The 18,984-nt window shown below is 36.8% G+C and overlaps 1 protein-coding gene across 1 annotated transcript in view; it reads right to left on the reverse strand.

Moving 5' to 3' along the window:
* gabrg3 (gamma-aminobutyric acid type A receptor subunit gamma3) overlaps window positions 1–15,403 on the reverse strand; it is a 129,204-nt gene extending 113,801 nt beyond the window's left edge. The window contains exons 1-2 of the mRNA XM_066706091.1: window positions 14,997–15,403; window positions 13,425–13,570 (exon numbers count right to left, since the gene is read on the reverse strand). Coding sequence (XP_066562188.1) covers window positions 13,425–13,570; window positions 14,997–15,049 — 199 coding nt within the window. The 5' untranslated portion in view covers window positions 15,050–15,403. The remainder of the gene's footprint in view (window positions 1–13,424; window positions 13,571–14,996) is intronic.
* Window positions 15,404–18,984: the final 3,581 nt, after the last annotated feature.

Below are 18,984 nucleotides of genomic sequence, written 5' to 3' on the forward strand. Positions count from 1 at the left end.
AGTGTCAGAAGAGTCCACCTGGGAGGACCACCAATCCTGCAAGAGCTGGTGCCTCAGGAGAGAACTCTGCTCCAACCAGGACACCGCCACTCTTCTAGAGGTCCTGCAGGAAAAGGGACTACTATTCTCTTTAAATAAAACAGGCAACCATGCCTATTATGCCTTATCCCAGTCTCTGGTCTCTCCTTCATTGCCAATTCCACCCACCTGGCCTACAATATAAATATATATCTAATTAATTATATCTACAACAATGCCACATCAACAATCTGACACCAAGGAGTTCATCAACAAGACTCAAATTTCTCAACAGACATCAAATTGTGTTCAAACAAAAGTGTTCAAGACTTTGTTCTGGAAAGAAAAATAAATCAAGGTAAATGGAGATTACTTAAACAGCTATTTGCAAAAGCACCTTGTAAATTCAATTACTCTTGGATGCAAGTAAGAAAACTGGACTCAAAATGAATTAACACACAAAAACAATAACACTTAAAAGATGGTGAGGTTGGGCAAGACATTAATATTAGTAGTAGTATTAGTAGAACCAAATCATAACAACTGATCATAAACTGGAATAGCTGCTAAGAGAAATTATGAGATTTTTACATCATAACCCCTTTAACAAACAAACACAAGAACATTACGGAAGAGACAGAAATGTGTAATACAATACAGCCAGCAAGTGTCATAGGGGAACCAAAAATATGATACACAAACACAAACTATCATACACGACTAACAAAATTAATACGCAGGCCAAAAATGCCACATGGGACTACAAATGTGATTCACGACCACACAGTATCATACGTGACAGAACAAAATTAATGCACAAGCAAACAAATGCCATGCGGGAATAAGAATGTCATACATGACTAAAAAGTGTCATACCCAACCATTAAAAAAATCAAACACGACCAAAAGGTGTCATGTTGGAATAGAAATGTATCTCAGGGGACAAAATGTGTCATAAAGGAGAGAAAAAAAGTGTCTTTATGGGACAGCCAAAACGTATCCAAGTTACTGCACATGAGATGTTGAATTATTATACATCTTTGTTATTTACATAGTATTTTCCTATTTTGTTGCATTACAACCTGTAATTTAAATAGATGGGCATACACAAAATAGTCCAAATTGGTGAAGTGAAATGAAAAAATAAATTGTTTTAAAAAATTCTAAAAAATAAAAAATGGAAAAGTGGTGCCTGCATATGTATTCACCCCCTTTGTTATGAAGCCCCTAAATAAGATCTGGTGCAACCAATTACCTTCAGAAGTCTCATAATTAGTTAAATAAAGTCCACCTGTGTGCAATCTAAGTGTCACATGATCTGTCATATGATCTCAGTATATATACACCTGTTCTGAAAGGCCCCAGAGTCTGCAACACCACTGAGCACAGTGTACCACCAAGCAAGCAGCACCATGAAGACCAAGGAACTCTCCAAACTGGTGAGGGACAAAGTTATGGAGAAGTACAGATCAGGGTTGGGTTATAAAAAAAATATCCGAAACTTTGAACATCCCACGGAGCAACATAAAATCCATTATTAAAAAATGGAAAGAATATGGCACCATAACAAACCTGCCATGAGAGGGCCGCCCACCAAAATTCACGGACCAGGCAAGGAGGGCATTAATCAGAGAGGCAACAAAGACCAAAGATAGACCTGAAGGAGCTGCAAAGCTCCACAGCGGAGATTGGAGTATCTGTCCATAGGACCACCATACACTCCACAGAGCTGGGCTTTACGGAAGAGTGGCCAGAAGAAAGCCATTGCTTAAAGAAAAAAATAAGCAAACACGTTTGCTGTTCACCAAAAGGCATGTGGGAGAATCCCCAAACTTATGGAAGAAGGTACTCTGGTCAGATGAGACTAAAATTGAGCTTTTTGGCCATCAAGGAAAACGCAATGTCTGGCGCAAACCCAACACCTCTCACCACCCTGAGAACACCATCCCCACAGTGAAGCATGGTGGTGGCAGCATCATGCTGTAGTGATGTTTTTCATCGGCAGGGACTGGGAAACTGGTCAGAATTGAAGGAATGATGGATGGCACTAAATACAGTGAAATTCTTGAGGGAAACCTGTTTCAGTCTTCCAGAGATTTGAGACTGGGGCGGAGGTTCACCTTCCAGCAGGACAATGACCCTAAGAATACTGCTGAAGCAACACTTGAGTGGTTTAAGGGGAAACATTTAAATGTCTTGGAATGTCCTAGTCAAAGCCCAGACCTCAATCCAATTGAGAATCTGTGGTATGACTTAAAGATTGCTGTACACCAGTGGAACCCATCCAACTTGAATGAGCTGGAGCAGTTTTGCCTTGAAGGATGGGCAAAAATCCCAGTGAATAGATGTGCCAAGCTTATAGAGATGTATTGACTTTCGTGGGGTGAATAGTTATGCATGCAAGCTTTCTGTGTTTTTGTCTTATTTCTTGTATGTTTCACAATAAAAAATATTTTGCATCTTCAAAGTGGTAGGCATTTTGTGTAAATCAAATGATACAAACCCTCATAAAATCTATTGTAATTCCAGGTTGTAAGGCAACAAAATAGGAAAAATGCCAAGGGGGGTAAATACTTTCGCAAGGCACTGTATAACTAATAAGAAAGGCCCTGCACAAATCCGCAGGTGAATTCAAATATCCTGGTTTTCAGACCTCAACATTTCTAATATATACCTACTTCTGTAAGTCAATTCTACCATGTATCTTTTATGGTCTATAGTTTTTCCATGTATTTTGTTTTTCTTGGAGAAAGAATAGCTACATTAATTCATGCATGTCTTATAAAACCCTACATGAGTCCAGTCAGAAGGATTACTGTTAAACATTTATACATCTTCTTCAAACACTACAAACTACAAAAGCAGGATACAAGACACATTGAGAAGAATAAGAATACATTTAAACTGGTCCCAGTGTACAAATTGATTGGTTTCATGAAGGTAAATCAAACACTGATTTGGAGGTAAACAAGCCTCTTATATTCATAAATTCATAAATTTTATTTTAAACTTTACATGAAGAAACAATTATGAAAACAACATTTTATTTAATTAGTATTAAATACACAATAGCTTGCTAGTACAAATAATGATCTTGGGATACTTAACTGAATATGACTGATAGATAATTTTTTTCGAATTAAGTTTTCCTATGATGTTTCAATTTCAATTTGAGGCTTAATGAATACACAAGTAGTGACTTATAATGTCAAAGTAAAATAGAAAAATCAAAAACAATAGAAAATAAATATAATATAAGCAATGACCATCTGCAATGAACAGCTTGCTAGTTCAACTCATAATGCACCGTTTCAAAAACATATATAGGTGTCTGCCTGAAAATGGTGTTGCCTGCACTTTTGCACAAATACAAAATCCTTCCCAGCCACTTCGATCATTCACACAGATGCAAGGTGCTGTTCAGACGATCAACACAAGATGCTGCCAATACATAAGTAGCTGAGGGAAAAAACAATAGATTTGCTAGCAGGCCTTCATCTACTTACATGGTGAGCAAATGAAGAAATTATTTGCCAAATTATGCATAACTCTTAAAGTAGACATACTTGAGCTAGCAAAGGGTTCTTAGTCCAAATCCACCGGCAACAGTAATTGACAATCATAACAGACGACGATGAGATTGTTTTCATTCGGAAAGAAGAATGGGGGATTGTTTTTGATGGATCTGAAAATTAAATAGCCCTTACGATACTATGGTTGACAACCTCAGCTTCAGCCAGAGTCATTTTTATAGATTGTGTCCTGATTACAAAATGGCCCGTATTATACAAGGTTGATTTGAATTTCATTTTCGTATGTCTTATCCTAATGTTTCCATCTTGTACAATGTAGTATACATAGCAGGCTGACCCACTTTATAGGGTTCCCCCATCAACCCAGAAGGAACCTGACATAATAGGGTCACTACAGCAATACTGTTTTAGAAGAAAAGAGAGAGAAAAAAGACTAATGAATGTGCACAACAAATGCTTTTATTACTCTGCAAGACACAAATAGCACCCCTCGCTTGCTTACCGTGCTGTCCTTACAGAGAACTGAAAGTGAAGTTTGAGTGTTGAAATAAGGTCTGCACCATCCCACCTCAAATAATTAGATTACAGCAAATTGGCATATATTTCTGGTAAATGTAGATATGCATTTGATGTAGCAAATATTTTAATAATTTACAGTGAGTCAATGTCTGACATACATATATATGATGAAAGCTTTGATTGCCACTATAGAAATCAACAGAGTGCAAGTCCAGAATATACCCTGTCTTAGTTCAGCTCAAATAAAATGAATCTTCACAAGCTTCTCTAGACAATGCTAAAAATACAAGAGCACAATAAGTATAGTTCAATGAACAATGATTTAACTAAATTAATGCAGTAAACATTGCTTCCAAGGAAGGGTGTGATTATGTTAAATTACAACTGTGCATGTATGTAGCTGTAGATGTACAGTAGTGTTGAATGAAACACATGTGATAAAAATACATAATTTCAAAGCTCTAATGTACGGTAAGAGGAAAGTCTTTTGCCTCTTGAGAACGGAGCATGTTCGTTTAAAAAAAGAGCAGGTGAAAGATAATGTATTACTCTTGAGAAGAGGTCATCTCTAATGGAACTGATTTACATTCACATTGGTAATTACAACAGTGTCTTTCCATGATACTTTTGAACCTGATGTTAATTGTAAACAGGTTTCCAAGCTGCATACCATAAATGTAGAACCCAAATTGCATAAATAAATACAAACACAAAAACAGTGTTAATGAGATCTATTTAACACTGTCTGGGTTTTGATTTCAATTAATTAAAAAAAATGCTATTAAAATACTCCAGCTGAGGTGCAACAATAATATAGTCATCCACCCAATATACCTTCTGATTTGCCAGGATGTGAAATAGTGTTTTACAAAACATTAATTAACGCTAAGTTACCATCTTGAATTTTCAGCCTGAAATGAAGTAAACATATTTCTCTATTCAAATGCATTAGCTTGTAAAGTTTACAATGATTAGAACCCAAAATAAATGTTAGGATTATTATTAAATGTCTTCAATGGCTGTATATTGTGACACAGAAACCAACACTCATGTTTCCCTGGCATCACTCTGTTTGATTATACAATGTGGTTGCAGACCTATATATAAAGAGAGCTGAGTGGAAGGTAGCTGCCAGAGCAGTAACAAAACAATAAAAATCGTTTCTTGTTCTTTGTTCCAGATTTACTTGTTTTTGACACATGTTGTGACACCAGTTAATTGTAATACATTGTAAAAAAATCTCGAATCCTGATCCACCCTGACCCACTTACTAGTAAGCACCAGTTTTGTAATGGTGACCATGTCTATTCTGTCACAATACAGTCTGCAAGATTGATTGTTTTTACTTCCATTGTTTAAAGCCTTACCTTTGTTATTCATTTACAAAGCACCTGTACTTCATTACCTAATAAAGAAATAATTCTAATGCCTGGCGTATTAATAACAAAGCAAACAAAAAGACTGAATGGCAGGCAATAAACTTCCCTGATAAAGATCCCAGGTTTATCTCTTTAAAAAAAAAAATCAATAAACACAAAGGCCTAAACTATTCAATTATGAACAAATACAATGATGTATAATGATGGTTGAATAAAACCTGGATATATTTTTCCCTTCTATAAAATTAAAGCATTTAAGATTATCTTAAAATACTTTCCTCTTGTTTTGCTAATATAAATGTTGTGATCAAATTTTAACACACTATTAAAAATATATATATGTTTTGCTATGTATGTATTTTTTGTTTGGCTTCCCTAACTTGCCCAGATGAAGACAAGGAAAAATCTGTATAGACAGTTCATTTGAATATATTTCTGCTTCAAAATTAATTACCCCCTATTTGAAATGTGTAATGTAAAGTCCTATTACCTGTACATAGGTCTTTGCATTTAAATGAAATTCATTAAAATATCTGCATAATCCTCAGTGCCTTGGTGGTTTTGAAATTAATTTGCTGTTACTGCAACTGTTTATAACTCCCTCTATTTTTCAAATGTACCATGTTTACTGTCTTTACCAGAGACTAGATCATTGATGTAAATCCATAAGAGCAGCATGCCTGAAAATTGGTCCCATGCTAATACATTAATTACCTCACACCAGCTTGTGGTTCCTCCCCTTATCAGTAGTCCTTGTTTTCTGAATGTTAACCACTTCTCAATCCATGTGCATACATTACCTCGGATTCCTATGGTTTTCAATTTATGAATTTATCTTTTATGTGCAACTTTATTACATGCCTTCTGCAATGCTCGGCTGGTATCCCTTAGCTTTGTGAAAATAAAACAGATGTGAAAACCAAGATGTCTTTTCTGCATCTCTGTTGACTGTTCCCAAGAACCCTCTCCACATTTCGATAAATGTACGATGCTTCTGAAATTAGTTGCTGTAACTTCAGTCCGAACTGAAGATTTGTATTGTGTATGATTATTACTTTTGCAATTTCCATTTGGTGGGTTTGACCCCGGCCTTAAGTGCCCATTGAAAGACACTAGTTAACAGTCTTCAAATAACATCCTTCACCTTTTTTCCAATTGGAAAAGTACCCTCTGGTCCTGGTGATTTGTTTCGTTTAAGCGTTCCTACTCTTCGGCCTCTATTATGTTGAAATTATTCAGTGCTGAGCAGGGTCCTTCTTTATCATAAGACATGCTATTAGTTTCTTCCCAAGTGAACACTGAACTGTGCGCTGAACAAAGCTTTTAAAAATCCCTTTGCCATCATAAATTTGTTATGAGCATTTGTTGTTTTTGTAGGTATTTATTAGTCATTTATTTCCCATTTTTTTCTATCTAGTGTCTGCAGCTGCCATTTTGTTTTGACCTCTTTATACTTGATAGACCTTATTTTTGTGTAGCTTATAGATGAAAACGTTTGTCTTTGGCATTTGCCAGTCGCATAAATACATGCAAATCTGACATGTAGTTATTTAATTCTGAACCAAAGTACTGTTTTTATTAGAAGGCAAAAGGAAAAATATACAGTCAAATATTTGTAGAGGTAAGGCTGTAGTCTGTTTTTGCCCAGTATCTTTTTTCATCCTCAGGAGCTGCAAAGATATATATCTACAATGACAGACAAAAGCATTTCCACCTTATATATGAACAAATGTTGTTCCTTAATTAATTTGGCTTGATAACATGCTTATCAGTTGTATTTATGGAGGTGTACTGATAACTAAGTATAGTAATAATGATTCTAGATTACTGAACTGATAGGGTGTGTCAATACTTATGTCTGCATATCCAAAGAAATCACAAACCACCACAGATCAGAATAGCTGAGGGTTATTCAATGTGTCTCACTGCCGCACATACATACTGGCATGCGAGAATCCAAGGCAAGCACAGATGTCTTCAAGACTATGTACCATCTGAGCTGCATCTGTTCCGAATAAAGCCAGTCAACCCTTAAGTGCAATATCCAATTTCCGTTGGCTTTGCACAATCCTGGTGATACTCATACTAATTCAGTGCCACTACACAGGACTTCATGCCATAGCCAGAGATTGGTAAAGACTCGATTCAAGCAGTAGGGCTCATGCTCCACTATACCGAGGGTGCTTTATTAGATGTACCACATGAGACCCTTTTGTGGAGTTGAAAATGACATTCCTGCACTCTACAGTACTATGATAATCCACATCTGGATTTGATGTTCGCGTGTGATTAAACGCCCCTGTTGGACTGCCACAAAGTCCTGTGTGTGGTTGTATTTAATGTATTTAAACTCACTGTTGCATATTGTCCAATGCATCTTCCACATTGCCATTGTCGTTCCATTAGCTATATGAGTTCAAGTCAAATCTAAATCACGCTTTACAATCCTCTAATCTCTGTCTCACCATTAGGGTGTGGCCAAAGCTCCTGAAATTTAGTATGGAGTTGGCAGTTTATCTGACGTTTGCCCAAAGGGAAAATAAGGACCCCAGTGTCTTCATTCACTTCAGTCAAGCTGAACCTTTACCAGTCATGTCCTTATACATGCCTAAATAAAATAGCACCAATGAAATTGACCTGTTGAAGAAAAAAATATTATCTGATAACTGACTTCAATTTCAGTTGTTCAAAATGTACAGTGGAAATATCTATGGTAGGATTTTCATTTACAAATCAATTCAACAGCACATAGGAATTACTTACATCATTAAAAACAGATTTAAGCAGCCAATAGTATCAATCACCACATTTATGTTTCCAACTATAACAAAATGAAGAGAGTTTACAAAATCATGACAAAACAACTCACTGTTACCTTTGACTATATTCATTCATGAAGACATGCAATAAATACAACGCAGATGACTTTCCTGGAGGTTTTCATTGAATGACATACCCATCGACCACTTGTTTAAAGGTAGGCAGAATATGTGTAGCTTTTGTAATTTGCAGTTGAATGCACACAATCTCTTCAGTTTTGCTTCAATTAATGGTGGTGTAGAATTGTAAACACATGGGAAAATATTTGATCAACATTTTAAAGTGAATATAGACTTATTTAAAAACCAATTTCCAGTGAAAGAAAACTTAGCAGAAGGCTATTAAGCAAAGTGCATATGGACTTCCACCTGCAATGCCAGACCAGCTTAGTGACTAATTCACTGCCAGCCATTCCTCCACAGCATACCTTAACCTTATCCTGGATAGCAGGCATCAGAACGGAGAGATGTTTATCTGTCAGGCTATTTTTCAGCAGGCAGTCAATATCCCGTCACGGCACAAGAATAAACCGAGGGAGCGGCAGAATGTTACAGAATACATTAAAACTCAATTCCATGGGGTGAAAAGGGGGGTACAGGTATAGTCTACCTCATCTGCCACTTGATGAAAAGCATGAACCGTCTTCATTGGTTTCAGGGGATCATTTTGTCCCATGACATCCAATTATTATAACCATAATCCTAAATCATAAGCTTCACAATGGGCTGACAAAAAATAGATCTGGGAAAAAATACACAGGTGTATTTTTCATCCTGAATTCAGCAGGAGCTTTTCTATTCCAGGTTGTAAGTTACCAGGTAAATTGCTAAAAGCACCTGTAAAGGGGAAATAATTTTAAATAATAAGGCAGTCATTACATGGAAAAAGCACTAGGTTTATATTTTGAAACTATTATCTTATTCACAATGGGATATCCAGATATCAGGTAATCCAAGTGCGAAATACAGTTAGGTCCATAAATATTTGGACAGTGACAAAATTATTATCATTTTGGCTCAATGGCTCAAAGCCACCACAATGGATTTGAAAGGAAACAATCAAGATGTGCTTCAAGTGTAGACTTTCAGCTTTAATTTGAAGGTAGTTACACCTATTTTTATATGTGGTCGCCCCAATTTTAGGTACTCAAAATAAATTGGACAAACTAACATAATCATGAATTAAATTGTGAGTTTCAATACTTGGTTGCAAATCCTTTGCAGTCAATGACTGCCTGAAGTCTGGAACCCATAGACATCACCAGATGCTGGGTTTCTTCCCTGGTGATGCTCTGCCAGGCCTAGTAGGGTAGGTTTCATCAAAATACATTTAAAACCTGGTTATTACTGGGAGAGGTAAAAATATCAGCAATTTTTTTAATTAATGCTATTGCCAATTAGAACTTAGTACATTGTAGTTGGACAAATATGACCCCAGAATTGACTCTGCATACTTTTCGCATTTCACTTTTTTTTCTTTCACATACAAAATTTGCCACTGTACAAAGAAAGTAATGTATCGAATTATGTATGTACAGTTAGGTCCATAAATATTTGGACAGTGACACAACTGTCATCATTTTGGCTCTGTACGTCACCACAATGGATTTGAAAGGAAACAATCAAGATGTTTTTTAAGTGTAGACTTTCGTCTTTAATTTTGAGGATAGTTACAGCCAAAGTGGGTGAACGGTGTAGGAATTACACACATTTCTATATGTGGTCCCCCAAATTGTACTACTGCAGCTATCTTTAGTTCCTGCTTGTTCTTGGGGCGTTTTGCCTTCAGTTTTGCCTTAGAAATCAAAACAAACCAATCAGAGAGATAGCAAAAACATTAGGTGTGGCCAAATCAACTATTTGGTATATTCTTAAAAAGAAATAATGCACTGGTGAGCTCAGGAACACTAAAGGACTCAGAAGACCATGAAAAACAATTGTGGTGGATTACAGAAGAATTATTTCCCTGGTGAAGAAAACCCCTTCACAACAGTTGGCCAGATCAAGAACACCCTCCAGGAGGTAGGTGTGTCTGTGTCAAAGACAACAATCAAGAGAAGACTTCACCAGAGTAAATACAGAGGGTTTACCACAAGATGTAAACCATTGGTAAGCCCCAAAAACAGGAAGACCAGATTATAGTTTGCCAAAAAACATCTAAAGAACCCTGTACAGTTCTGGAACAACATCCTATGGACAGATGAGACAAAGATCAACTTGTACCAGAATGATGGGAAGAGAAGAGTATGGAGAAGAGAAGGAACTGCTCATGATCCGAAGCATACCATCATCTGTGAAGCAGATGTGACTGCTGACAAAAGCAGCAGGATGAATTCTGAAGTGTTCAGGGCTATATTATCTGCTCAGATTCAGCCAATTGCTTCAAAACTCATTGGACGGCACTTCACAGTGCAGATGGACAATGACCTGAAGCATACTGTGGAAGCAACCAAAGACTTTTTTAAGGGAAGAAGTGGAATATTCTGCAATGGCCAAGTCAATCACCTGACATGCAATTGAGCAGCATTTCACTTGCTGAAGGCTGAAGGCAAAACTCCCCAAGAACAAGCAGGAACTAAAGACAGCTACAGTACAGGCCTTGCAGAGCATCACCAGGGAAGAAACCCAGCATCTGGTGATGTCTATGGGTTCCAGACTTCAGGCAGTTATAGACTGCAAAGGATTTGCAACCAAGTATTGAAACTCACAATTTAATTTGATTATGTTAGATTATCCAATTACTTTTGAGCCCCTAAAATTGTTGGGACCACATAAAAAACTGGGTGTAATCCCTACACCGTTCACCCAATTTGGATGTAACTACCCTCAAATGAAAGTTAAAGAACTTATTGATTGTTTCCTTTCAAATCCAATGTGGTGGCGTACAGAGCCAAAAATATGACAATTGTGTCACTGTCAAAATATTTATTGACCTAACTGTATGTTCTCTCTTCTGAAGGAAAGTGGAGACGTAAATGCTCCCCTCAATGCACCTGATAGACTGTAGCAGTTTGTCTGAAAGAGTATTTGACACAAACAAGATATGTATTTTTTTTAAATATCACTTTGGTTATTTGGTTCCTACCAAAAACTAATAAACAGTAATGATAAAAACATATATTGTAGGGGTCTATAATTTCTCAGGAAAACCAAGGAGATTTTGTTTACTCAACTTTGAAAAGAATGCTTGTCTGTATTGATGCAGCACATACATGTGTCACATGTTGGTCATAAATTATCCAAAACAGATAATATAACAGGCCATATGGAATCTCAGAATCAGGATCCAGAAAAATGCATTTTTGGAAAAATACAAATGCGTCACATTATCGTTGTAAAACCCGATAAAGCTATCGGATGTGTTTTGATAATGCAAACACATAATGCATAACTGGGCTTTGCTAGTCAAAGATTATGCTTTCAACCACTGATTGAGATAGGGATGAAGACAAAGCCCGCGGGTGCTGGTTTATATTTTTGACAACATTCGAAGTGTGCTACATCATCTTAAATAAAAAACAGCAAGTTTGCATTTGGTAGAAGGATGAAACCTCAGACAAAACACTGAACATAAACACAAAGCCTGCTCAACCTAAATAACTTACATCAGATATATCAGAACAATACATTTTGGAGTTAATGGCCCAGTCGATGCTAATCTATCTCCGCACACTGAAATCTTATAGGATGTACTTGGCGGAACAGTGACAAAGCAGTGCAGCCACCATGAATATATTTAGGCAGATAATTAGGACTGAGTGGATGAAAAGATACATGACTGAACGCCCAGAGTAGGCACAGCTGTGATTTCCAGCAAAGGTGAACATTTTGTTCTCTTTGCTTCTGTCACTGACAAAAATAATCATGTGTATGCCTTTTTTATATCACCTTTTAGTCAAGAATCAAAAGATATCAGTGTATGTTACAATGGTATCAACTTTCATAACTGTTTTTTTTCCCCTTTGTGCTTCACTTCAGCAAAATGATCCTATAGAAGCTAGGATTTTGCATTTCACTCATACAAACGTAATTGCTGCAGTGAAAGGAAATGCAACATTTAAATGCCACAATGTGTTATGCAACAGGACTGTATATTGTAATTAAACTGATTATAGAGAAGTGCTAAATATAATAGATTTGTGTTTTAATAAACAAAAGAAAAAAAAAGATCGGCTCAAGAAAGAGAATGAAAGCTGTTAGAACCAGAAACCTGCAATACTAATTTATTCAAATGTATATTTGATTTGTTGATTTATTCATAGATGAATTTATTGTGACGTGTTCCTTTGTTATGTCAGCCAACCAGAGACACCTATCAGTACATCCACCTTAAAAATACAAAGACTGGTGCAAATAAATATTCAGATCTACAAATTAAATCTAAGAAAAAGATATACTGCTTGCTCTAAACTGACACAGCTTAAACTAAATGTCTATTATATACGGTTACTTATATATATATTAATATATTAATATATACACTTGTAGAGCAGTCATAGAGAAAAACACAAAATATCTGTTTACTCAGAATATCAACTGACAAATGCTTTCCAGTCAAAATGCTATAAATAGTACAGAGAAAGAGTTACCATACAGGGAGTCCCCTCCATCCACAAAGCACAGCACATGCAGAGACACTGTGCACCGATTATTTATTCTGTGCCATCGCCTAACAATACTCCACCGCACCTTGTATTGATGTGGTATTAAATCTGGCCATTATGACAGATTTCTAGCTCAGTTTAATTAATATCATCAATCATATTGTTGAAGTTGAAGTTGCAATACAAAAAAAAAGGAAAGACTTTCTGACTGAGCTCTAGTTTAGATTTATTTGCAATTCACACAAAAAAAACCCATTCCCATTCCAACTAAATTATGCACAAAACTGGAGTGTTCATTCAAAATGTGTAACAGAGCAGCAACAATATTGCAAATACCAAAAAATTTCAAGTAGCTTTTCGTTGCTGTAAATTAACAGCAGACACAAACATGATCTGTTATAAACATTAGAAACCTAATATTTTCTGAACACCTTCATAAATAAAATATTACACTGTAAAAGGTGATTTGCATTGGCATATCAGTTTGTCTACTGCCTCCCCACACAAACACACAAATACACAAACAAGCAAAAGGTTCGTGTATCAACTCACTTCCAATATCTGGTCGAAGTTTCTTATCATATTCCTTTAATAAATTGTTCAGTATTTGAGTGGTGTCTGTCTCTTGAGTTTTGGGAGCCAGCATTTGATTCACTGTTACATCCTCATAGTCCTCTTCGTATTCGATTGTCTCGGAACTACAAGGCAACAACAAAAATAAAACATTAGAACAGGGATTATTTTTCATGTTTAGTGTAACAGAGTTGTAAACTTCACATTGAACAGTCTTCAGTTATCCAGTTCAGTGATTATTATTCAATTAAATCTTTGTCATGCTAAAATTGAATTTGGTATTGATTTATATTTCTGCACTTTTGTTATTCTGTGTAACTGCAAGTCACCCTGGATAAGGGCATCTGCCAAGAAATTATTAAGAATAATAACAATATTTTAACAATAATAATATCTATGGAAAATGTAGTTTAGTAGGCTTGACTGGGTTACCATATTAAAATCTAAATTGCCAAAACTAGATGCTAATAAGGATTATAATGGTCCAATACCTGTACTGCTTTTCATTCTCATTTTACTGGTTGAATGCATCTAAAATAACATGCAACGATACTTATGAAAAGGTATATGACCATAGCATAATCAAGTAAATGCAGTATATTTAATTTTGCATTGATTATTTTAATAATGTATTTAGATAACTTTGTAACAATTATTACCTAGTATGAATGCTGTGCATAAAATACATATTTCACAAAGTAGGCAGAAGATAAGATGCTATTAACGTCAAAAGGGTCTCATTAAAGTGAAGTTGTAGGGCTATCAGTACCGTTCAAACAGTGCATTTAAAACTTGGCTACACCTGTCTGCTACATTGCAAAGCCGACCTGCCATCACATAACCGGTTACCACGGCAACATGCCCAACAGAGAGAAATGCAGCTGTTTTGCATACTTTATAACAAGGACTATTTAACGACCCCTACCCCGCCACCATAATTACGTCTTCTTTCTGGCAGGGTTGCTTATATGTTAGTCAGTAGTAGAAGACATTGCACAATTTCTACTTTCTGGTGTGAGCACTGAGATATAGCAGAAGGTTTTTAAAGAGTCGTCACAAAAAGCTCACACAAGTATTGATAGCATGTGAAGAAATTGTTGATTTCAGAAGTGGAGTAGGCTGATCGATGCGATAACCTTATTTCAAAGTTAGTATAATCTTCCTGGTATACAATTGCGTTGCATTTTTAAAGATTAACAGAAGAATAAAGTTTATTTGTATGCACTGCTAAAATGTGTTGCAGAGGCTAATTAACTGTTTATTAATTATTATTGTTGTTGTTGTTATTATTATTATTTTTAAACAACAAGATGCATCAGAATTGGCTTAAACAGACAAATTCTCAGCAGCATTCTAATAAACTCAGAATATACAAAACTAATTATCTCTCACAACCATCATATAGCAATTAAAAAATTGAATATTTGGCATTCAAATGAATCATGTCTGTAAGAGTATCCCTCAAAAGACAATCATTTTAAACATGCAGAAACACTGGGATATATCCAACAGTCGAACAAGTAGAATATAAGACATACAAAAGCCACTTACCAGGCGTGGAAGACTGAGAGAAGTAAGAAATAAAGCAGTAATTTGGGTGACATATTGATCAGATGTTCCCAAGCAGAATATGCTTCAGAGTTAATGTTGCGCTGTATTTCTGAAAAGAAGGGGGGAAAGGATACAGATGTGTGCTTTTTTTTCCTTTCTTTCTTCTCAGCTGGAACTACCAATGTTTGTCAGCTGAAATCAAATTAAAACTAACAGATACTTTATAATCCGGCAATCAATTACGCATCCACGTCTGACAGGTGTTCAGGGTTTTGTACAGCTCCGACAGTTGCCCACCGAGAATCAATTGTCTCCAATAATGGATCAGCCCCTCCTGCTCCTTAAAGTTGCATTGACCACCTTGGATTGCACCACCAGATACACAGACATACTGAGGCTCACAAAAGCAGGGCACCAACTCCCGAAGTGGGAGACCTACAACACCCTTCATGCATTTCTAGATAGAAGCCCCCTTCTCCCTTATATTACGTCATGGTTTACCACAACGCAACTCACATTGTGCAACAAACTTTTTCCCCCCGTTTGCTTCTTCTGATTGCCCTTCGTCTAGGGAAATAAATGCTTCAAAGAATCCATCCCCGGAGTGTTATATCTTGGGTATCGCTGTCATTGCATTAGCTATCGGTATTACCATTTAACACTCCCACTGTCTAGTCTGCAGTGTTTCTCTGGTTTTCAGATTCTGCTTATGGAGGCTGGGGTGTCAATGAAGCGTTGGGAAGGTAGAAAATTCATCAAAAGTTCATTAGCCGATTCCCGCAGACTTGCGTAGCTAATTCACCGACGTCTGGTCCACCTAAAACCTGGGAACTTACACAGGTTACACATTTCGATTACCTAATCAACCAATTAATTAAATCACGTCGATTGATAGTTCATTTTCAAGAGACCCACGTATTAGATTAATTCACACGATCTTGCTGGCAATAAGAGTATGATGTCAATGCAGACTCAACAGAAGGATGATTTAGATTTTTTGTATATATATATATATATATATATATATATATATATATATATATATATATATATATATATATATGTGCATGTATTCATGTTTTAAATATACCGACTTGCTCATATCGCCTTATACATATGCGGTAGCTAGTCACTTTTAAAGTTTACCGCAGGTACACATCACCCAACAGTAAATGAGTTTGTTTATTATGAGACCTGTTATATGCACAGAGGTAGACTGGTTGCTACACGGTGAACATATGTTTGATATATGTACATGTGGATTTTTCAAACTACACTTCTGTTTGTGTTGAAATGCATACTGCTTTTTGCATTATGTAACCGACTGGTAATTAAAAAGTACACGTCTGCATTGGAGTGGGGGGGCATTCTTAAAATAAATACAGCCCAGTGCATGTTAATAGATCTAGCCTTCTAATTTTATATCCTGCATTTTCAAATTTAAGGATTTTAAATTATATTATTTGCGGTTCAAATAGTTGATTAGTTGATTTATTTTATTTTGCGTTTTTGCTCTTCGTTTGTTGGTTTATTTTGAATCGCATCACGGCAGTTATGATCCTTATTCGATGACTGTATTTTGTACAGGATGATGTCCAGGACCACGGACAGCGCGATGGGCAGCCGCTCTCCCAGACAGAGCACCCAGCTGCCAGCGGCGCATTTCTTCTTCACTAGTCTATAAAGCTATACTGAGGATGACTGGATAGATCTGTGTATCAGACATAGATGAACCCGTTTTGACTCTCGCTTCAACGCTGCATCACTTAGCAAATAATAAGCCCTGTATGCACATGAAACTCACATGATTCTAGGTTCGGAGGACTATTCCTCCTCTAGTCTCTAATCAATTTCCTCAACGCACACACACAGCACACGCTCTCTCTCTAACACACACACACATATTATATATATATAAGAGAGAGAGAGAGAGAGAGAGAGGGGGGAGGGAGAGAGAGAGAGATATAGTACTTTATAATGATTTTCAGCGATTTACATGAGAGCAAGCAAATTATGCCGTGGGTGGTGAGTTTTGTTTGAAAAGCCGGATCAGCTCGTATGCTGGTGGTGTTTAAGCCAATTTTGTCTTTCTAATGAAGCTGCGCAGTCAGCTGGAGATTCAGCCACCTGGCATCGGTAGCTGCGAGGCAGACTATCCTCTGGTGGCTGGTCGCAGTAGTGCGGGTGGATAATCCTCAGATGGATTTGTTTCTCCTTATTACAGCGGAATCACCAGCATCCAGAGAGGGATTCTCCAACGCTTGCCTACTGAGCCTGAGCTACTGAGCATCTGCAAGCCAAAACCACGGTGTCTTTCAATCTTTCGACATGTAGACTGCAGATGAACTTTCAGAAAACGCCTCAAAGGTTTTACAAAAGGAAGTCAGCGTTGTGCCCAGTGGAAACACTGTTTTTCATCAAAACAATGCTTAATTTTCTCTGTATCGTGTTGGATCCTATTTAAAATTTAAATTCGTTTTCTCACAAAAAGGAGGAAAAATACACAAAAATATTTTAACAGAATTTGAAATGAAATCAGGCCCTTCCTGTTCCCACACAAGCAGCAATGCCATAGCTCAGTGTCAGTGTCATTTTACAAGGCAGAGGCGTAACCTTGTTGCAGATGGACCCATTTTTTATGAGAATATCCCTGAAGTCATGGAGAGTCCCGGCTTTCATCCAGTGCAGTTTGTCCCAGGCATTTAGGTCTTGCTGGATTATCTGAATCAAGTTAAGTAATGATAATCTTTTCTCAAAAAGGCCTACCTCTATCACAACCCACATTTAAGTTTGAGCCACCTGCACCAATATAAGGTCTAATCATCAAGTGGAAGATCTCATTCTGTTTACAAACAGCAAGTGAATCCGATGTTCTGTATAAAATGGAGGTAGCGTTCCTTCGGTGTACACAATCATAAGAGCATGCTTACACAGTGTGTGATATTTCTGGTCTGTGCAACTGCACCTCAGTCCTGGTACTGCTCCTATGTGTTCCAGTGAGCCGTAAGGAGTTCCTGCCAAAAGATTGCCAAGGCCATGAGAGAATTGTGATACCTTGGGCTTAGTTTTGCTGTGTGTAGTCCATGTTTTTAATTAACTTGTTGCTTTGAATGTCCTACCTGAAACATCACTTTGCTAAATTTATTCCCCATCAATCGACTTAGTTGACATGCCAAGTGCCTAATGTAGAATACACTGTGTATTCTTCAAAATGTACAGAAACAAAACCAACAAACAACATAAAAAAACAACAACACACCATTATATTGACAAGAGGATATCTCTGTGAAACCTGTGATGATCCAAATGAGGAACACTCTCCTTTGCTCATAGCTTACCGATTCAAGAGACTTGGTCATACATTTATTGAAAGATAACTTAAAAAAGGATAATGATTCCTGAATGATCATGATAAACCAGGTTTCCAAACACATTTGCACATGTATAGGGAAATATGTAACCTTTGAAAAGAAAGTGTTGTGGAATACATCAAACCCACACTTACAAACTGAAAACCTTTCAAGAGAACTATGCCTTGAACAGGGAAGGGGAGGAAGATAGTCATTTAGTGCCACTTATAAAAGCTTTGTTTCAGAACATTAAGTGCACAGTGGCTGGAAAAGCAAAACTAATTCCATGAAAACACATGTACGTCAGATGTTGCTTCCATGCTGCAGGGTATGACATTCTGTATTCCTTCCACCGCACAGGCACCCCGGCCAGGGTGAACGCACACATAATCCAAAGAGAAGTTGAGAAGGTATTCCATTTCTTCAAAGGAAACAAAGAGAGCCTTCATCTTTTGAAAAGAATATAGAAACTGGGAGAATACTCTTCACTCCTTTTGTAAAAGCCCACTCTGAAAGTCTTCAGGTCAAAAAAGAAAAGCTCAGGGCATTCCCTATGGCATCCACAGGATCACAATGAAAAAATAAAAGCAAGAAAAATGAATGATTTCAATTCAATTCCAGCATGTGTCAAACATTCG

The sequence above is a fragment of the Amia ocellicauda genome, chromosome 6 (genome assembly GCF_036373705.1).
Source record: "Amia ocellicauda isolate fAmiCal2 chromosome 6, fAmiCal2.hap1, whole genome shotgun sequence".
In the NCBI taxonomy this organism is placed as follows: Eukaryota; Metazoa; Chordata; class Actinopteri; order Amiiformes; family Amiidae; genus Amia; species Amia ocellicauda.